This window comes from Rhinichthys klamathensis, unplaced genomic scaffold, assembly GCF_029890125.1.
Source record: "Rhinichthys klamathensis goyatoka isolate OS25496 unplaced genomic scaffold, OSU_Roscu_1.1 h1tg000032l_1, whole genome shotgun sequence".
NCBI lineage: Eukaryota > Metazoa > Chordata > Actinopteri > Cypriniformes > Leuciscidae > Rhinichthys > Rhinichthys klamathensis.
In genome coordinates, this window is record NW_026606581.1 from 3,034,884 (window position 1) to 3,057,859 (window position 22,976).

Genomic DNA, 22,976 nt, shown 5'->3' on the forward strand with positions numbered 1-22,976 from the left:
GCAGGATATTAATTTAAAATATCAATTGTTTTTCCCACAGAAGAAAGTCATATGAGTTAATAATAAAAAATATAATAAAAACACCAAACAGGTGAGTAAATGATGACAGAGTTTTCACTTTAGGGTGAATATCCCTTTAAGGAATCTTTCTTGCTCTTATTAGAGCAAATCTGGTCATGATGGCAAACAGAAATCCAGCTCCATTTCCCATCCTTTGTGTCCCTGAATAAGCTGGTTCACTTCTTTAGGGTGTGCCCATTTTCCATGACAGGCTCCTCCCTGTTTCTCTAAGTAGACATTTCTGATGGAAGCCCAGAGCTAAAACATTCAGTACTGCACATACATCTATCAACCACCAGGTGGCAGAGTTAAACATGCACTTGGCACACTCACTGTCCCCTGAACAAAGGCAGTTTATCAGTCATTACTGCCACAATTATCTTAGCATATGCTGCTCAGATCTTTCTAAAGCCACTGTAGCACAAAATATAGGAATTCAATTTGATCACTCTTCTGCTTATGTAAATACTGCTTGGGAGGAACTTACAAAGTCTTGCTGGATGTCAGTGAAGTCTTTGCCGTATTTCTCGAGCGCTTCCTCGAACAAGTTGGCTTCAGATGCGCTCCATTCCTCCATTTCATCCCTGCAGAGCACCGGCCCACCCTGGGGTACCAGCGCCGCGATGGCCCGTGTCATGTCGTAGCCGTTCTTATGCAACGTGTCCATGGCGTGAAACTGAAGATAAAGCATTTGAGATAAGAAAACACGATAATTGTTTTAGCAGCGTGTTGTCAAGCAACTCTAAAATCGGAATTGCTCAACCCTGGGAACAACACAACACTGACACTAGATGAAGAGGAATTGTGTGGGCAGCACGAGAGTGTGTGTTTATGCATGGGGATGTTTCCCTCTGGCGCCTTTCCTTCATGTTTTGTACACAACGGGCAGAGTTGGGTGGCAGGAGAGTGAATACCCTGTTTTGCTGCTCTTCTCGCACATCCTATAGGCAGAGACTGAACAGAGCTGGCAACAGGCCTGTCGCAATTATTACATAATCGCCTGGTGGAGATTGTTTGATCTAATCGTGATTATCACTGTGCACTTTAAATTCTAATCACATTTTTACCACCCAAATTATGGAGTTCGTTTGAGCATCCTGACAGAGTCGGAGTGAGTTTGGTGTAGGGCTATCTTATTGACTGACCAATGGCAAAGTGTTCGCGAAACCAGTTTGTAATAGTCCTTATTTTTTCAATTCTGTTCGGTGCACTTTGACACATTTCACAAAATTGAAACTGAAAATTATGGACACTGAGACAGAAGCTGAAACCAAAAATGCTCATTTTAAAGTAGCCTTTGTTTTGAATAAGTATACATTTAATAATATAATAGAATATATTAATTGGTGTCAATGGAATAAAACGTCAATGCAAACAACTTTGAAAAACATGTAATAAAACTAAAGAGTACAATTATTTATTTAGTTATTAATGTAATTATTCAGTCTGTGTTGTTTAATGCAATTTTGACTGTAAACAAACTACTACAAACTGAGTAGATGCTTTTAATTTGTTGACCATTATAAGGTGCAGAACAGAATACTAACAATAATCTATCAAGCTTAAATTAACTTTTGGCTGAAATAAACAACTCCTTAAAAGAGGAACGGGCTCTTATGTTCATTTCTTGTAAAAAGGGACAAAAGGCTTTTTTTCCATTTCTATGTTTTTATGTATTACACAAGATGCTGGTTTAAATGGCCTTTCACTCTCTAGTGCATGGGCAAACAAGTAAGGCTACCTATGCACGCATGAGAAAGGCATTATTAATGTGCAAATAAAATCAAAAGTGAATACAAACTGAACTGTGAATTGCAATGAATTTTGACTGCAATTTGCTTCCATAGACTGAGATTGTTGGGCAGTTGCACATATTTTACTGGATTAATCCATTAAACTCTCACAGCGTATACAGAGAGGTCTGTGTGTCTCAAAAAACAATATATTCTGTAAACGCAATCTCTTTTCCATCAATATATCATCCTTTAGCAGTCACATTAAATCTAACTAAACCTGGATCTTTTCATGAGCACTGTGCTTCACATCATTGGTTCTGTAATCAGATGTTAACTGTTTCAGTTCAAATTTGCAGGCTATTTTCTCTTTCAGATAAAAAACAAACATGATATTTTATGGCATGAAAGTTGTTGTGGCTGAAATCGTAGTGTATCCCCTACAGCTTACCAGACAAAGCTAAATAACATCCGATGACAAAGATAACGAGATGAGATTTGGAAAGATGAGCATACAAAAAAAAAATGATGAAAATAATATGATGAAAAAGCATCATTGAGGCTTTCAGGATTATGCATTTGCTGTATTTGATATTTTAGAATGAGTCATGTATTATACCTCTACTCTACCATGACAGGATTCATATAGTAATTTTACAGTAGAAATAATATTATACTACTATTATCTGGCCATAATACACTATAAGATGATTAATTGCCTATACATACAAGAAATAAAATATTCCATTAGCACTTACAACCAGTTTCAAAATTGGACAAGTGATTCAAAAAGGTTTTTTTTTTTTTTTTTTAAATGTCTGCCATTAATTGGTATGAACCTGCTGAGCTTAACTAAAGTGTGAAGTGTTCCAGCAGTGTGTGGAGTGTGCGAGAGTGAGAACATGAGATGTGCCGTACCAGTGTGATGTCTCTGGAGGCTGCCGCAGCGCTCATGTGCAGACTGGGCTGCCGAACTGAACTGCTGCAGTCTAGAGCCCGCGCAAACGTACCCACAGACCTGCAGGGGAGGGGGGTTGGGGAAGTTTGAGAAAAAGAGGGAAAAAAATGTGAAAGAGAATGAGGGAGTGAACTGAGCAAAATATGCAGTTTGAAATAACAAAATTAAAGGCATCTTCAGAATTTCATGGTTGAGGTTTTGTTGTTTGTTGTCTTTTAAACTCAGTGTTTTGTTCACAACAGATTGGCCCACGTAAAATGGAGCAAAACCGCTCACGCTGCAGAATCTTACCGAGCCACGACGAGGAACTGGTCGATCTGTTTCTCGATGAGGGGGCTGCTGGGATCCCACACCTTCTCCTCCAGTTTCTCAAGCTCTCGACCATCATTCTCTCCTGGCAAAACAACATCCACAGATCACATTCACTACAGAACGCACACTGCTTTGAAAGGAGACTTTTGCTTCATCTTCTTCCTGAAGCCACCATTCATCTAATGTGAACTCAATTTAGTTCTTACAATTTATTTTCCAGTTTTTCCTTTTGTGTACCATAAAATAAAGCATTTTATCTATCAAACCAACACAGTAAACACCACTACACTACTCTGTATCCAAAAATAATAATAAAATTGATAAAAAAACAGTACTATTGTGAAATATTTTTACAATTTAAAATAACTCAAATATATTTTAAAATGTAATTTATTCCTGTGATGGCATTTAGCTGATTTTTCAGCATCATTACTCCAGTCTTTAGTCACATGACCCTTCAGAGATCATTCTAATATTCCAATTTGCTGCTCAAATTTCTTATAATTAACAATGTTGAAAACAGTTCAGCTGCTTCATATTTGTGTGGAATATTAATATGAAGAGAGATAAACACAAGCTGAGATAGGTGAATATGGTGAAGAGACATCTTACCCTCTTTGAGGAGGTCAGTGATGTCCGCCTGGTACTTATTGCCCACTCTGATCTCTCCCTTATCAGCCAGCAGAGTCTTCTGCTGAGGATCGTACACCAGCGAGTAGAAAAAGGCATCCTGCAAAACCAAGAGACACCCTAATAAAGTCTAGGCTCATAACTTACTGCACTAAAGTACACAAACGTAAAGCTTGGATTTGTGCTTCATTGTGTCCCAAATGGAACCCTAAACACTGGCGGTCTTCTTCCGAGTTCACACTTTCGTGACGTAGTCGTACTGCCACTTTGACTGTCGGGTAGAAGTCTGCTGCAGAGCTTGCTTCAGTGCGGGCTCTGCAAAAGTGTGCATCGAGGGCGCTTAAATCGGACCCTTCTAAAGCCTAAAATGCCAAATGGAACACCCTACGGACTTGTGGACTTAACGGACATGTGCATGCGGTGGCCATTGTAAGTCCACAAGACTGAGAGTGCACATAAAGTGTGCCATCTGGGACTGAGCCCAAGACAACATCGCACACTAAAGAAGCTGATATACTTCAAGCGAATTCAAAGAACGAACTGGTGTGATGACATTTCAAACAAAATCAGGCTAAAGCGAAATTCGTTTGGAGTTAATTTCGTAAGATCGGAAACTATCCGGAAGAGTTCCCTCTGGCTGGTAAACACCTCTGAACTACCATTGCAATTACGTAATCTGTAGGCCTTTAGGGTGGAAATCTTCTCTGGCTCATTTCTTCTGTTCAGTCCGTCGAGTTTAGATGCAAGAAAGAACATAAACACAGGAGAGCTGCTTTATAGTATAAATTGAACTTGAAATTCTAAAAAAAAAAAGCTGCTTGCCTAATATATTGTATAAAGCACCATATAAATAAACAAACGTAATGTGACTTTACTGGAGAGCTGAATTGGAGAGCATGTGCAAACATCCACATCGCTATGATCAGAAGCTTTCTTAACCCTCTGGGTTCGGCGGTCGCACCGGCGATACCAGCTCGCTTTTTTTCTTATCAGTGCAAAAGACACTCAAAATACTCTGTTGATTTTGATCTTACATATAAGTGTTATACATCATTCAAAACAGTTAAATGTCTTCTTTTATTTGTGTACACTCATAATAAAAACAAAATGGTGTGTTTTTTGTAAAATAAAGAAAATAAACGATGCGCGTTCTGCCGTCTCTCTCAATGTGAAGTTCATTCTGAAACGCGACAGAAAATGATCTGTAACTCAGCGAATGTTTGTCACACAGACTCGAGACATATCTCTTTACATAGCTTGGAGTCTCTATTTTTAAATTATGTAAATTAAATCAAAAACAAATATTCTCTGTTTAAGTACCTGACCTGAAAACGCCCTCATCACCTCAAAATCAGAGACTTCAGTAACGTACTCCTCTGCTTTTCATCGAGTTTGGAAGACTGTGTTCGTGCTGTGCTGTTTACCTTGGATTTACCTCAGAAGAATTAGAAGAACGCGATTTTAAGATGAGAAAGATTTTTAAGGTAAGACATATTATACATGTTATATAAACCTTACATTGTAGCAACTAGTCAAACTGGTGCCAGACTAAAATGTATGTTATAAAATGAGATTGGATTAAAAACATGAAGCCTAATGCTAAATTTATATACATGTACACGAGGATGTTTTTATGTTTGATAATAAAACACAGCATGATATAAAAGTAGGCTAGTACGAGTGTTCACTTTAATATGGTCAATATTATAATGTTTAGACCTGTGTTTACTGTTAAATACTGTGTTTGACCTGAGTCTCTGCATGCGCTGTGAGTTTAGGTCACTCTCGCTGTGCATTTGAAAAGCAAAACGCACCAAACATTAGGCTTCATGTTTTTACTCCATTCTCATTTCATAACGAAAGTAACATATGATAATCCATATATTTTTCTCTAGTGTAGCGTATATGCCTACAAGGCACAACAAACCTGGTGTTCATTATATATATATATATATATATATATAATATATATATATATATATATATATATATATATATAGAGAGAGAGAGAGAGAGAGAGAGAGAGAGAGAGAGAGAGAGAGAGAGAGAGAGAGAGAGAGAGAGAGAGAGAGAGAGAGAGAGAGAGAGAGAGAGAGAGAGAGAGAGAGAGGAGAGAGAGAGAGAGAGAGGAGAGAGAGAGAGAGAGAGAGAGAGAGAGAGAGATATGTATTTTGTACATTTTAAATCGCAATTTTAACCAGAAAGATCTAAAATGTATTCCCCAAATCGTGCAGCCTACAGATTATCTTGATATCAGCATGTTCACAGTTGATTAGTTGTTTTTTTACAGGGACCAGATGCCACTGATGAGTCCTGCTGACTTAAACATTCACATGAGACTCTGTACATGAACATGGTAAAATTAAAAAAAACACCATGGAAATGACAGGTATTTACTATGTTTCAGGAATGGCACAAAGTTATGTGGCTGCTCAAGTCTCTGTCTTTAGATCAGTGTGTTCAAAAATGTGACCTGATCCAGCAAAATGAGTCACAGTGACCCAAATTTAAAAATTGAGATTTTGGTATTAATGGAAAGAGGAGACCTTAAGCTTTCAATTGATATCCTAGTCAAAGTCATACCTTGAATGGTTGTAAAGACATACACATTTGAATTATGGTCGTCTGCCCTCTTTTTCCAATTGAAAACCTGAGAAAATTGCTTTTAAAGTTTTTTGCCCGTTTTTTGTTGATATCTTTCAAAATCCATTACATTTAAAGGGATAAACTATTTCTTTTACAGCTTAATTTGACCAAAGCCATTAATATATAAATGCTATTAAACCAGGCTGAAGCTCAAATTATTTTAAAGTTTTTATTTGAATAAATAATTTAACAGTAGGCCTACCTTTTACAAAAATGTACTAAAATCAGAAAGATTGAACAGAGATGCTACATTGCTTGAGAGAGAGTGTGTGTGTGTGTGTGTGTGTGTGTGTGTGTGTGTGTGTGTGTGTGTGTGTGTGTGTGTGTGTGTGTGTGTGTGTGTTGTGTGTGTGTGTGTGTGTGTGAGTGAGAGAGAAAGTGAGAGGCAGAGAGACAAGGAAACAGATCAAATAATGCTAGTCTATGCAATCATATCTTAGTGTAGGCTAGTTGACAATAACAGCGTAACAAATTCATAACGGAGATACCAAAAAATATTGGGTTAATCAAACACATTAATGAATTCTCCTTGCAGATAAATAGCTACACTCATTCACATTTGTCAATCACGTTATGTTAATCACGCTTGCACACTACGACACTTTCATCCGTTATATAAAAACAATCGTAAGTTTTTCGCATCCGTAGCAAGCAGTTTGAATGGTGTTTTGACAATTCGGAGCCACCGAATCAATACGAAAAAACGCATACGAAAAAAACGCGGACTCAGTGTGCAATGGCCAGGGGGCTTGATGACGCTTTGGCAACTTTGCTCGCCTTTGACAGCGACATTTCTCAAATTAATAATATTTAATCTTTCTGAGGAGATCTGCTAGCTTGTTTATTACACAGAGCGCTCGCTGCGAGTCTGACAGGAGGGTGACTGGACCAATCGCGTGCCGGTCAGTCGAAACGGCTTCCCATCGACAAATGATCAGCATTTGTGTACATTTCTAAGCTTTTTGATTTGTTCTATACAACGTGTAACACCATTTAAAGAGCAGAGATAGTGACGTTTCAGGGGATACCCGGGAAATGCTCAGAGGTGACGAGAGGAGCTGAGAAAAGCAATGTTCATTTCCAGCGAATTTAGTAAAACTTTGTACACTTTAATAGTAATTTAAATACCTTTACTCAATTATCTGGACTACGAAACTTTGGGAGATTATTTTTGAATGTCTGTTCTTTGAAATTAGCACAAAAAAAAAAATCTATTATTTCATTGTTTTTTCACATAATCGGCCCATATCTTAAAATAGAATGTTGCGACTTCCGACTCATTTCGCCAGATCGGGTCACAAATGTGCTTTTTTTTTATCCTTTGTTGTGTATCTTTGGATTATGTTGTGTTGTAAATAAATCCAAACAATCAAAAAGCCATTCTTTTTTTAAATCTCTACTCATTCTTTGTGCAAGGTTCCTCATAATTATAGGGCCCAATAGCACCTGATGGGGCCATTATGGGAGGGTCTTTGTCTTTCTCAGGTGTGAAACACATCAATATTCATGCCCTCCTCGCATAAAGCTTTCTTACACAAAACATGTCTTACAAATTTAAAATCAATATATTGTTTCATCTGAATGAGTACGCAGGATGATTTTCACATAGTTTTGAAGCAAATATTATAGGCTACGTGATACAATTTTCAAAAGTCTTGTGAAGAAATAATCAGTATGGGTTTCATGACGTTATTTCAGTGACAATTTATTTTAATTTTTTTCACAAACCACGCATAAACGTCATTATCCCTAAACTACAAACTTTTACATACATGCTGCTGACTTGTAGCTGAGTTTATGCTGAATACAGTGTAATAAGACTTTAGCCATGAAAATGTCACAAGTAACAGAAATAAGCACAAATGTCAGAGCATGTCAGAACACCTCCAGGACCCAGAAAACACCTCAGACCCCAGAAGGTTAACTGCTGTTTTCTCACCACTGTCAGTTTTATTGTGTGTTTGTGTAGTTATTGAGAGGAAGGTTGGACTTTATTTTAGTGTCTTTGTTACAAATGTTACATGTACTTATTGTTACACGTGACATAGTAATTACTATAAATTGTGCATAATTACATGCAACTAACCTTAACCAAACCCTAATCCTATAGTAAGTATATGTAGTTAATTAATATTACTCAGTACTTAAATGTATAATTACCCTGTAACACGGACACCTTAAAATAAAGTGTAACAAAAAAATCTAATCCTAACCCTATAGTAAGTACATGTTGTTACTTAACTCAGTACTTAGCTGTATAGCTGTAACAATGACACCTTAAAATAAAGTGTAACCACATTCATCTAAACACCGCTAACAGAAGTATAAGGTATTTCGAACTTCTTTTGAAAAGGGACTTCACCGTGAATATATCAGGGAATTAAGTGCAGCACACTTTTAATGCGCTGACGAAGCTTATGTGCATGCATACTCGTTTAAAGCATGTTTCTTTCTTTTAATATAAACAAAAACAGACAAATGAACCAGTGAAGGCCAGTGTTTGACATATTAGAGGACTGGCTTTACTCTGTAGAGTCTCCAGTCTCCTCATTACTAAATATGAGGAGGAACATACTGGGTCAACACACTGAATTATTCATTTGGATCGGGACTCAAAACTAGCTCTCATACACACACACACACGTCAGATAAACATTTCCCTCTTGAAGACATACTGTGAACGGATATACTAAGAGTGAAAAGCAAATTCATGCAAACTAAAGATTTTGCACATGCGTACAAACACCTTGGCATAGTGCTGTGACACTCACCTCTCTGTCTAAATAGGACTTGAGGGCTTCCGTCTCATTCAGAAGTGTAACACAGCATTTCCCCCTGAAAACGCAACACATAACACAGTTTTAACGCTGGCTGGACTGAATCTCAGTCCCATATGCCGTTAAACTGATCTCAATTACTTTGCGCAGTTCATTCACAGTGCTGCTGGACAGAGATTCGTACTATAGTGAAATTGTTGTAACAGTAATCATAACAATCGTAACAGTAAACGCTACAATCACACAATGTCAGACTGTGACTGTTGCCTGGTTGTAGTTAGACAGGTGTATTCATTCACAATAGATTATCTAAATCTCACCGACTGAGCTCAGGGTTAAAAATGTAATTATTTTGAGGATTTTTAAAGTAATCTGACTGAGGAAGTAAAAAAAAAAAAAGTTAAATATCAAACAATGATATTTTCTTTCAATCAGTAGGTTTTAATATGTATAAAGTTTGTAAACTTATAAGTAAAAAAACAAAACTGGTCCCCAAGATATTAAGATACAAGAAAAGATGCTTAAGTCAATCATTTAAAAATTTATTTGTACTTTTTTTTTATTAAGTTTGCATGAATTAGCACTCCTGACAGAACCCAATAGACCTAGAAAACATCAAAGTTAAATGCAAAAGTTAAAACTGGAGCGGTAACATACGCAAGTAAATATGAAAAGTAAATATCCTGGCCTGTTTCCAGTATCGCATCAATAAGAATTAAAGCAAAAGGGCCATAAATAATTTTTTTAATTAAATGCTACACTGCAAAGAAAAAACTTTTGTCTCGTTTCCCAGTAAAAATATCTAAATATCGTTAAAACAATAACAACTGTCATTTTACTGATGAAGTATTTGATAAGTCTTGTTGTCAGAAAAATCTGAAAAAAACGTAGAGAGGTTTATTTTATAAACTTGTTTCCCCCATGGAGACTATTTCAACTGTAATTTTTCCCAAATAAATCTCTTGTTTCAGCAATACTTAGATGTTTATTGTCCTGGAAAACAAAACAAAAATCCTGAATAAGAAAGGTTTTTTGGCAGTGTAGCCAAAGCCCTCACATGAGATTTGAGTAAATACTGCACTTAACATTAATTAGCTATTGTTGTGGTTAACGCCAGGTCACATTTGAATAACTTTTCAAGTTAATTATCTCTATTTTTAAATGAAAAGGTTTCCAAGCATAATCCTCTTTTGGTATTCACTGCGAGTATCCTTGTCCATGTTTTTTGAGTCACTGCAAATGGTACAGTAAGAGAGGAGGAAAATGCTAAATCAACAATTATTTTAAAATTGAGTCACTCGATTAATCGTTCCAACCCCTGAGAGGCTTGATGCTGGCCATCCACCTCCCGTCACCAAACAACAGTGAAGAACCTGTTCATCCAGAAAGGATTAAGGTCAAGCTCGCTCCACCCTTGAGTCCGACTTTCACCACAAACTCGAAAGAAGATTTACATATTCGTGAGATCCAAGTCGATCCGAGACAGACGTGACCTGGCCAGTGTCATATGGTGGTTGAAAGCGCAACCTTCTGCTGACTGGCTGCTGTCCTGAGAACATTGATTACCCAGCAACTTCCCAAAAAAAGCGGGCATGATTCTCATGAAATGGTTCTATTCACATGTATAGATGACTTGATGAAATACACCAGCCCTTGAGCAAAAACGAGATTGACTCAATCTTCACCTGCTCTCTGCTGGATTGTACCAGTGAAAGAGCAGCGTGAATGAACGCGAGGCTAACACTGTTCTGTGCTGGGGATTCCATCAGGCCAGAACATGAAAAAGACTGAAAGGAGCCGGGATGAGCGCAGACGCTAATGAGAGCGAGTCTGGTCGGCTGCAAGCGAGAACACGTATATCGACAAAGCTTTTTGTAGGTTACCTGATGTGTGTCGCAGGCAGAGACTCCAGCTGTCTAGAGAGGAAGAGCTCTCTGTGTCTCAGCTGATGCTTCTGTATCTCTGGGAGATCCACCATTTCGGGGTTCTCCATCTCCTCCTCCATTTCTCCTATGAGTGAAAAGAAAAGATAACCTAGTCATCACCTTCACTTGTTCAACCTTAAGTAATATTACAAATGTGATTCTGTATGCTGATACTACTAAGCAGATTTCGACATCCTGAAAAAAATTACAAATCAAAGTAGGTATAATATATAGGCACCATAACCGTTTTCAGTATAAAAGCAGCATGTGATTTTAATATTAGCCATAACATGAAAACAATAAATGGCTTTGAAGCAACAGTTCTTCCTTCTCCCTTGTGTCAGTTCCACCTACTGGAACATTATTGATTTTCAGATATTCTTGAATGAACTTATACAATATTTACTCAAAACCAATGATCTCACTTTATATTAAGTCTTTAACTATGTACTTACATTTAAATTAATAGTTTTAATACAATGCACTTATTGCGTACATTTTTGTGTTTTTACATGTATTTCTGTAATGAATTGTATAATTACACTATTGACCCTTCTCTTATACTTTAACCCATCCTTAACCGGACCATACCACTACACCTGTCCCTCACCTTAGCCGTATTCCCCCCTCAGAAGAAGCCAAAGTGTTTTGCAATACATGAACAAAGTACATTGTACATTATCAATATTTTTTTTTCATAAGTACATGGTAGTTAAAGACGCCTAATGTAAAGTGTGATCAAATCATTTCCTCTTCATCCAATTCAAGCAGTTTTGTATAATTTGGTATGATACATGTTATGATGTAATGCAAATATGATATATAAAGCATCAGTAATCCTGCTTTCCAAATACGAGCAATTGAAAATCCAGTGTCCACCAATCATTCTATGCTTTTTATGTGGTGAAATCTTTACTGATTTTTATAGTAAACTTAAGAATAACTTTTATATCGATAGTAATTTTTCAAAATGAACACTTACTGGATAAAAAACTGAGGTTTTCTTTATGCACAATGATTATTTTAGAAAAAACTTGTTAAAATGAGAGTATCAAATATGATACATCAGGCTTTTGAGGAACTTTTATATGCTATTATGTTTTGACCCCCACAATTAAAACTACATTGGGAGACAATGACAACTGATATTTATATGCATTTTATGCAACTAGTCAGCTATACTGTAATAAATATTTCATTGATTTACATTACAAGCTATCAGAATTTCATCTTACTTTTTGGCCATAGAAAAATCAGCAACTGCACCAAATTGCACATATTTGCTCAGTTTGGGCCTCTTAATAAAATTGAGGGGGGTTTTCTCATTGAGTATAAGCTCCATATTCTCACTACATCATATTATATGAGCCACAAAAGCCTGATGTATCAAATATGATACTTAAAACACATTTTATTAAACTCCATTTTTCATGTATTTTGTCTAAAATCACAATAAACTGCTCCACTTTAAAAAAAGAAAATAATAATAATAATTTTCTGACTATTATTTCATATCCCAGGCATTGCAGGGTTAAACCTACAACACCCACAAACACTACAAAGACCCTAATCAGGGAATCAGTCCGTCTTCACAATTCGACTGAAAAGTAGAAATTGAAGTGCGGATGAGTTTGTGATGGCCATTCATCCAACCTAAAACTACATCTTTTAAACACAGACAGATCAAACGCAATGTCTGTAAATGTGAAAACGACTGCGAACAACCAAAAGAGAGCGAACCGAAGCAGACGCCTTCTCTTAATTCAGTTTATGCAAACACATCATTACCCTTCTCTTAAAAAGATGACAAGGTAGGTACAGAGAAAGGAGACATCTCTCTTGACAAACCACACATATATGTGCTGTATGGAGGCAGAGTGCGGCGGAGAATGATAAGTGGGAGAGAGTCGGATGGGAGGGAGAGAAACCAGTGAGCGTGCTCCAATTCATTTGGAGTTTCATTAGCGAAAGAGAGAGAGACAGATGGAGAAACATGGAGATGGAGGGAAAGGCAGAAGAACAAAAAGAATCGAGGGATTTTCAACAAAAAAAATAAGATGTTTGTCTAAAATCAATAAGTATTCCCTCCTCTTCCTCACCCTCTCCAGCACACGTATGCCACTGCTCTCTACCTGTCACATGCTATCCGGTTTTATTTTGCCATTAAGAAATCTGAAACTACATCGAACACGAGCGAGCGGTCACTTTACAGCGCTGCACATCAGTGACCATTCTATTACAGCTGCGCGTGGAGTATCGACAACCCCTGCTGAGGTGCACGCGGAGCAAGGGATCGAGATGGAGCCTGAAACAAAGAGAGTGAATGGGAAAAGATGAAGAGAAAAAGAGTGAGCAAAAAAGAGAGAGAGAGAGAGAGAGGAACAGCCCTCTGGCTAAGACCAGCCTGCTGCGTCCTTGAGAGCCGGCGAGAAGAGGAGCTGAACTCAGTAAACTCCATAGTTCTGAGAAAGAAAGAAAAAAAAGAGAAAGAACCCAATCATCTGGCCCTGCACCCTGCCTATACTCAACAAATTACCTCTCCATTTCACCCGTCTTCACCAATTATCAATTATTGATGAATGAATCTCCTTACCAGGTGGGGGAGGAGGAGAAGAAGAAGAGAGGAATGAAGGGAGGTCGAGTTGAGAATCAAAACCACAAGGGCTTCATTTTCGAATGCTTTAAGGCATTTGGTTTAGCATTTCTTGAAAGTCTGCATTCATCTGTTGGTGTGTTGGCATTTTTGTTTACATGCAACAAGCTTTGTTGTGTTCTATTCAAAGGGTAAAAGAGTGATAGAATGAAGAGAGGTGAAGTTGGGAACCACCAAGAAATCGTTCTTGTTCAGGGCTGCTTCATTTAAAAAAAATACTGAATTTAGGACTCTAGGAAACTTAATGGTTCTTTAATGTCTGGATCCTTGCACTGATGAAGACAGAACTCTGTACTAAAACACTCTGACAGTGTTTCCTGCACCACTATTCAGCGGTAGCACTGCAGAACTAGTGAATCTACAACAACAGCAAAAACAAAGTTAACGGTTCAAAAGAGGCGTGAATTTGCAGTCTGAAGGGAATCCTGAAAAAAAAATTGCACCACGGTTTCGGCAAAAATATTAAGCAGCATAACCGTTTTGACTGAAATGTTGAGAAATGTTTCTTGAGCACAAATTTGATTTCTGAAGGATCATGTGACACAAGTAATCTGTTAGTAATCAGACTAACACAGACTGAGAAGACTTCATGAAAATGACTGAGCTTGATCCGAATTAAAATTTGATTGGATTTAAAGGGGTGGTGTAGACCTGAAATGTATGTAAATGCTTGAATCCGACTATTTTCTCAATTGGATTCAAAAATACCTTGCGCAGTGACATGATGCATATGTTTACATACGTTTTACGTCATAAAAACATTCATATGATTATTTATGTCTCGTGTCTTACAAACTGGTCAGTGGATGAGACTGAATATTTTTTTTTTTTTTAATGGCTAAAAAAAAAAAAACTCAACATAAATATCAGGTCTCTTTTTTTTAGATGTCATTAAGGCAAAAACGGCAGTTATACTCATGGTAGCTCCGATAACATTATTGCAGTGGTTTTCTCTGGTTCTGAAAACGACGACTGGGCACTGCACGTGCTCTGAAGTTTTGTTTGGAATACATGTAATGCACATTGCAATCCGATTCACATATTCGGTTATATGTTAAGGGTTCATATAAACAGAACGTCCAAAATCTGAAATTGGAATGGATTCATTCCGACTGATGAACATTACTGCATATAAACATACCAACTGAAGACTGGTGTAATAGCTCCTGAGAATTCAGCTTTGCCATCACAACACTAAATACTGAAATAGAAAACAGTTATTTTAGTTCGAAATAATATTTCACAGTATTACTGTTTTTACTGTAGTTCTGATCAGGTAAAAAGATTTATATAGACCTTATAATTCACATCCCTAAATAGTTTAAGCCCGTACTGATCTGTGTCATATCTGGAGGTCAAAGACTATTTTCATTCATTCACCTCTCACGTGCACACACACTAGATATACAATAGGTAATGCCCCCATAACTACGCTCTAAAACCTCCATACAAAGACCTGTGTCCAACGTGTTCATATAAACCCACACCATGCACAACCTTTCTGTTGACAAGGACATGAGATGATACGGAGGTGTCTTCTTCCAACCGCTGTTTGTTTATTTTGCACTTCCAGTTCAGGAAGAAATGTAAAACACACAAACACAGCTCACACCGACAGCTGTGACTCAAAGCTGTTGCACTCGGTACCAAGAGGTCGAGCAGAAAGCACAAACAAGTGGAGCGGCTGAGGCCAACGAGTGAGGTGATTCCAGTGAGTAGTTCACAGCAGAGTCAGGTCTCTCTCTCTCGGCACACATGGCGCCTCGCTGCCTCATGCTCTCAGGGCCCAGCGAGGCGGAGCCAGCATCACAGAGAGCAAAATATTTCATCTGTGAGTCACAGCTCCAGCACGCTGCTGACTCCTCCGACGCTGGAGAGCTGAAGTTTACACACCAAAAGCTCTGTTGATTTATATCAAGGGTCAAAGAGCACTAGAAACTTTCTACAAGATTTCTACAATCTCTGGAGGAAATAAGAGTCATACTCACCTGTGCAGACCTGGAAGGAAGGAAGGAAGGAAGGAAGGAAGGCAGGAAGGAAGGAAGCAAGGAAGGAAGGAAGGAAGGAAGGAAGGAAGGAAGGAAGGAAGGAAGGACGGACGTAGAGACATAAGGAAGGAAGGATGTGGGGAAAGAACGAATAAAAGAAAGGAAGGAAGGAAGGAAGGACGGACGTAGAGACATAAGGAAGGAAGGATGTGGGGAAAGAACGAATAAAAGAAAGGAAGGAAGGAAGGAAGGAAGGAAGGAAGGACGGACGGACGTAGAGACATAAGGAAGGAAGGATGTGGGGAAAGAACGAATAAAAGAAAGGAAGGAAGGAAGGAAGGAAGGAAGGAAGGAAGGACGGACGTAGAGACATAAGGAAGGAAGGATGTGGGGAAAGAACGAATAAAAGAAAGGAAGGAAGGAAGGAAGGAAGGAAGTGAGGGAAGGAAGGAAGGAAGGAAGGAAGGAAGGAAGGAAGGACGTAGAGACATAAGGAAGGAAGGATGTGGGGAAAGAACGAATAAAAGAAAGGTAGGAAGGAAGGAAGGAAGGGAGGGAAGGAAGGACGGACGACGGACGTAGAGACATAAGGAAGGAAGGATGTGGGGAAAGAACGAATAAAAGAAAGGAAGGAAGGAAGGAAGGAAGTGAGGGAAGGAAGGAAGGAAGGAAGGAAGGAAGGAAGGACGGACGGACGGACGGACGTAGAGACATAAGGAAGGAAGGATGTGGGGAAAGAACGAATAAAAGAAAGGAAGGAAGGAAGGAAGGAAGGAAGGAAGGAAGGAAGGAAGGAAGGAAGGATGGACGGACGTAGAGACATAAGGAAGGAAGGATGTGGGGAAAGAACGAATAAAAGAAAGGAAGGAAGGAAGGAAGGAAGGAAGGAAGGAAGGACGGACGTAGAGACATAAGGAAGGAAGGATGTGGGGAAAGAACGAATAAAAGAAAGGAAGGAAGGAAGGAAGGAAGGAAGTGAGGGAAGGAAGGAAGGAAGGAAGGAAGGACGTAGAGACATAAGGAAGGAAGGATGTGGGGAAAGAACGAATAAAAGAAAGGTAGGAAGGAAGGAAGGAAGGAAGGGAGGGAAGGAAGGACGGACGACGGACGTAGAGACATAAGGAAGGAAGGATGTGGGGAAAGAACGAATAAAAGAAAGGAAGGAAGGAAGGAAGGAAGTGAGGGAAGGAAGGAAGGAAGGAAGGAAGGAAGGAAGGAAGGAAGGAAGGAAGGACGTAGAGACATAAGGAAGGAAGGATGTGGGGAAAGAACGAATAAAAGAAAGGAAGGAAGGAAGGAAGGAAGGAAGGAAGGAAGGAAGGGAGGGAAGGACGGACGACGGACGTAGAGACATAAGGAAGGAAGGATGTGGGGAAAGAACGAATAAAAGAAAGGAAGGAAGGGAGGGAAGGAAGGAAGGAAGGAAGGAAGGAAGGAAGGAAGGAAGGAAGGAAGGAAGGAAGGAAGGAAGGAAGGAAGGAAGGACGGACGTAGAGACATAAGGAAGGACGGACGTAGAGACATAAGGAAGGAAGGATGTGGGGAAAGAACGAATAAAAGGAAGGAAGGAAGGAAGGACGGACGAAGAGACATAAGGAAGGAAGGATGTGGGGAAAGAACGAATAAAAGAAAGGAAGGAAGGAAGGAAGGACGGACGTACGTAGAGACATAAGGAAGGATGTGGGGAAAGAACGAATAAAAGAAAGGAAGGAAGGAAGGAAGGAAGGGAGGAAGGAAGAATATATATATGTGCTCTAATAATGCACAATGGGCCAAGTCGCTGCCTGTAACTTTTATGAAGGCACAAGACCTCCTCCAGCCGGCATTGAACTTGTGTCTTCCTCTTTTCATTGGTGCGGCTTTTCCCTCATTCTCCCTCCACTTGGTGACTTTACTCTTTCCTTACGCTCTTCCACTCATTCTTTAACTCCCTTTCCCTTTTCCAAAGGCAGAGACAGGATGTAGCCCACACCCATGCGGTGAATGACCATTCCTGCCATGCATTTTTCTCATATTGCAAATGTCTGAAGGTCCACGGAGAGGCTGCTGGCATTGAGGAGAGGTCCATAACACACACACACACACATAGAGAGAGAGTTCATCTTCACTGCATCTGTGTGGTCCACATGAACAAACAGGCTTCATGGTCTCAGAATCGGACTTGTGCGCTGCAAACCAAAGATGAAATCTCTTTTATACGCATAAGCACTGTCTAACCCTGTACTTAGATACCCTTCTGCTGATAAATCTCTACAGCAGCCATTTTGGAGGAAGGTTCTGCTCACAGCAGGAACAGATTCTCTTTTCATTCAAGGTGTTTTAAGGGCTGTCAATCATCTGAACATTACATAATGGACAAGACAGTTATCTTGAAGCTTTTTGCCTGCACCTCTAACAAGATTTAAAGGACTCCGTAATGAAAATTCTCTCGTCATTTACTCACCCTCATGTCTATCCAAACCCGCAACTTCCTTCCATGGAACATAAAAGGAGATCTTTTGAAGAATGTCTAGGATGCTCTTTTCCATACAATGGAAGTGAATGGGAACCAGGGATGTAGAGCTCCAAAAAAAAGTGTTGCACCAAGTCTGACGCTAATAATAATCACAAGATGCAAGAATGACATTTTATGCTGCCTCTTGACACACTTGGATTTGACAGCACTGGTCATTCGCTTTATGGAATACTATATGCCATTATTATATGGAGCAGCAACGACATTCTGCAAAATACCTCCTTATCTGTTCCACGCACACTGTAAAAACTTATTGTTGCCTTAAAATTTTGTGTTTATTGAACTTAAAATTGAGGTAAAGGGATAGTTAGGCCAAAAATGAAAATTGTCATCATTTACTCACCCTCATGTTGTTCCAAACCTGTACGAGTTTCTTATTTCTGTTTAACACAAAAGAAGATATGTTGGTAACCAAAACGTTGACGGTAGACATTGAGTATGTTTTCCCTACTATGGAAGTCAATGGCTGCCGTCAACTGTTTAATTACCACCCTTCTTTAAAACGTATTCTTTTGTGTCCAACAGAAGAAAGAAACTCATACAGGTTGGGTGAATAAGTGATGACAAAATGAACATTTTTGGGTGAACTATCCCTTTAATACAATGAAGGAGATTGGTTTAATCAACAGAAACTCAAAATAGTATGTTATCTGAACCACATTAATTATCTAAGCTGATTTGATAAAAGAAAAAAAAAGTTGTGATACCTCATGAAAATAATTTTTTACAGTGCAAAAAAAGAACATACAAACCTGAAACAATATGAAGGTGAGGCACTGAAACAAGATTCAATTAGGCCAAATACACTATTCCAAAAATTAAAGCATTAAAGTTGTTCTTCACAATGAATCTGAATGCGGAAATGACAACAAATGTGTTCAAATATCTAATTAAGATTATAGAGACTCTAGACTGAATCAAAGAAATGTACACACTGCACAGTCAGCATCTTGGTGGTGTTCTGATCAAAATCAGCCCGCTATCAAAATAACTTACCACACAATGACACACACACAGACACCCAGGCTTTCCAATCTGTGTGTGGTAATTAGCCAATAAAGACTTTGTCAACTTTCTTGTGTCATCTAGTAGCGCTCATTGTGAAAATAATATGCAATTAATTAACAGAGATTTTAAATGATGTAAATACGTTTGACCATATTTGAATTAATTTTTTTAAACTTCAAATTAAAAGACAAAATTGTCTCCGTTTAACAAAGTTTCTGTTCTTACGTCTCAGATTCTTATTTAAACTGACATAACGAGACACCATTTAACCAATAATATCATAGCTTGACATGTCTGATCCAATCAAATGTAAATGGATAAAATCAAGCGCCACCTACATTATTTCCCAATGAATATTCTGTAGTGTTTTACTTTAATAAAACATCATTCAAATGAGTGTGAATGGCGAATTGTGTTTTAAAGAAGTAAACGTATCGTTTAATATGAGATGTCTGAAGCTAAATATTGAAAACGGGCTCATTTCTAGAGTTTCTAAATTTTTTGAAATATTAGAAACGTTCACATGGGATAAACAGGCATTTTTATTTTAGCTCTGTATGATAACAGCCACCAGGCGGATGTCTCGGAAAAAAACGTCCGGTTTGGTGAGCTGATTGTGGGTGGCCATAGTGGACTGCAAACAAACTGGAAGACAGCTGCCGAGGAAGCATTAGCTGTACTCCCAATTCATAGGCTCCAAAAAGTAAGCAGTAGAATTATTTAGCCTAATAAGTAGCTAAAATATACCTAATTTCGGCCAAAATCAAATTTGATGTAACAAGGTTCCATTTCAGTTAGGATGCATCCTTAAAAGTTGGCTGTCTATGTAGGTAGTAGACAGCAAGGCACAAGGTATAAAACCGAGCAAATGATTATTTTAAAAAGACAAAAGCATCCATCTACCGTTTAGAAAAATAGGTTCAAAGGGTAAATTGTTATCCAAATAACAATAAAACCTCAAGGAACAAACTTGTTCATGCGTCACTCCTAACTACCGGTAAGTGCTTTCCAAAGTCAAATCTATTTTTATGAACGGTCAGCTCAAAGCATTGTGGGTAAAGCAGTCTCTCACAACTACTCACGTGCATGCTTATCCGCGAGGGTGATGAGCGTTGTGGAGATGTCTCTGCGTCGGTAAAAACACACCACTTTGGCCTCCACGTTCCCATTCGCCGTCTGCAAAACGGAAACAGAGTTGTCACAGCAACAGCCTCTAGACCAATCGGCTGCTAGGGAAGCCTCAATATGCAAACTGAGGACTAAACCATAACCGTGACCTAAACACCTCTGCACTTCCTGGGTGATTTGAGAGGGTCTCGTGACGGAGGGAAGATGAGGAGGGCAGAAGGGGGAGCAGTGTGATGTTAGAGGAGAAGGCTTGAAAGTGTGAGCACGGTGAGAACAAAAAAAAAAAAGTCAGAAAACTGTAGCTTTGAGATTTGTCAGTCATTTAGGTGTGGGTTTTTCCAAGCGAACTGCGAAACTGAAGCTTGTCACCCTGCATATATTTAAAGAAATCGTTCATCCAAAATGTTTAATTCTTTCATCATTTACTCATCATGCTGTTACAAACCTGTATGATTTACTTCTTTTGGAACACAAAAGCAATGAAAGTGAATGAGACAAAAAGCACCAGAAAAGAATCATAAAATTGGTCCATATGACTCCATATGAAGTCTTTCGAGACCATACAAGGTGTGTGAGATCAACATTTTTCACACTGACTGATTTAGTAAGTGCGGTAAATTAACGAACTGAATCAGTTCAATTAGTGAATTAATCATTCAGGGTTAGGCTTAAACCTATGATTCAGATTTAAAAGGACTGGATGGCTCAAAAGAATGATGTCTTCCTGAATCAGAAATTGCTCACCAAACCTAACAGAGAAAGCGAATTATTTTGTTATGCTTCTCACATAAATCTATCATGTCTCCGAATCTTATTTTACTATTATAGTATTTTTTCATATTTTGAATAAGCTTTTAATTTTATATTTTCCGTTTTCATTTGAGCAATTTTATTGTGCTTTTGTCATTATTTCAATTTAGCTTTAATTCACTTTGTATTTATATTTTGGTTATATTAGTACTTCAACTCACTAGAAGAATGCTGCAACTTGGCTACAATCCTACAATCTTTTTGTAGCAGACTTAAAGCATTCAAGGGTGACAAGCTTCAGTCTCATGGTGTTCGATTGGCTTTTAGCAACACACACATTCGTTTGTCACTCACCTTGTTGAGTTCCTCTATTCGCCTGATCAGCAGTGGGTTACTGGAGGAGTTTTCGAAATAAACATAATCTGTGAGGAGAGAAAGAAACAAGAGTTAGTGTTCACACACCTCCGGTCTGTCAGCGACAGGCAGCATCTCCTGTCACGCTCACACACCTGCTGAGGCTTACCGGACTGTTTCGGAGACTAAACAGAGCATTCTCCGTCGGGCTACATGACAGGAGCGCTGCTGCGTTTGGCGAGCTCCCTAACAACAGCACTTGAAAACAAATGCGTTGACACTGTGAAAAGCTATGGCGTTTGTAACTCAACCTCATATGTAACCTTCAGTGCCCACTTTTGACTGGCACCAAACGACATACCAGTATCAGGACTGTCACGGGCAAAACAGGCCATTAAACACAAACAAGTTAGACATGGCGCTCATTTTGTTGCCCTACATCAATTCATTAATTCGAATGCAAAAAATGCAATTCAAACACGCAGCTCTTCTATAATTTGTGAATTTAAAAAAAATTATAATTAAAACTCAGATTCATCAAACCAGAAGTGTCAGGGACTCAGGGAGATACAACCTCCCTGGTTTTATAATGAAAAAAAAAAATTAATTCTTGAAATGAAAACCTTAGTTCAGCAAAAAATTATTCTGTCATCAATTACTCACCCTCATGCCATTCCAAACCTGTAAGACTTTCGTTCATCTTCAAAACACAAATGAAAATATTTTTAATGAAATCTAAGAGATTTCTGTCCCTCCATTGAGTCCACTCAACTACCAATTTGTGACACTTCAAAAAGTTCATAAAGTGATCATAAATCTAATCCATATGAATTGGGCGGTTTAGTCCAAATTTTCTGAAGAGACACGATCGCTTTATATGATGAACAGATTGAATTTAGGCTTTTATTCACATATAAACATTTATCAACTTGCACATTAGTTGTGGAGGAACAGAAATATCTCAAAATTCATTTACAGATCTTCATTTGTGCTTCGAAGATTACAGGTTTGGAAAGACATGAAGACGAGTAAATATTATATTTATAATTATTATGATGAGTATATCATTTTTGGGTGAAGTAGCCCTTTAAGACCAACAAAATCATGTAAATCAACTGACATGCAGAAAATAAAAACTAAACAGAACAGGAAATGATATCATAGAGAGAACCCCTGTGGACTCTCATGACAGTGTCAAGGTCAACAAGAACTTTTGATACAAAGCCAGGTTAGTTCAGGTAGTATAATGTCATGTAACAACAATATTTATCAATAAATAATTTACCTTGAAAATTAAAAATTGTAAATATTTAAAAAATGCACATTCACATGTATTCAAGGCATAAGGGACAAACTGTCTACTTGAATAACATGAGGAGTCATTAAAATTAAATTAAAACTTTTCTTAAAATGGTACAGCATTTATGGATGAAATGCTATATAAAAACATAATTTCTAAGAACTTAGAACATGATAAATTATTATCACTTTTATGTCATTGACCCTCCTACCGATTCTCTCAGTCTTTCTTGTGTCAAG

General features: G+C 38.2%; 1 protein-coding gene across 3 annotated transcripts in view; it reads right to left on the minus strand.

Annotated features, from left to right (window-relative positions):
* Nucleotides 1-22,976, minus strand: part of mta1 (metastasis associated 1) — a 47,354-nt gene that overhangs the window by 12,213 nt on the left and 12,165 nt on the right. For all 3 annotated transcript variants that reach the window (XM_056245570.1, XM_056245569.1, XM_056245568.1), the window contains exons 2-9: nt 21,438-21,505; nt 20,288-20,381; nt 11,000-11,126; nt 9,111-9,174; nt 3,676-3,793; nt 3,043-3,145; nt 2,712-2,811; nt 548-736 (exon numbers count right to left, since the gene is read on the minus strand). In XM_056245570.1, the coding sequence (XP_056101545.1) occupies nt 548-736; nt 2,712-2,811; nt 3,043-3,145; nt 3,676-3,793; nt 9,111-9,174; nt 11,000-11,126; nt 20,288-20,381; nt 21,438-21,505 (863 nt within the window). The remainder of the gene's footprint in view (nt 1-547; nt 737-2,711; nt 2,812-3,042; nt 3,146-3,675; nt 3,794-9,110; nt 9,175-10,999; nt 11,127-20,287; nt 20,382-21,437; nt 21,506-22,976) is intronic.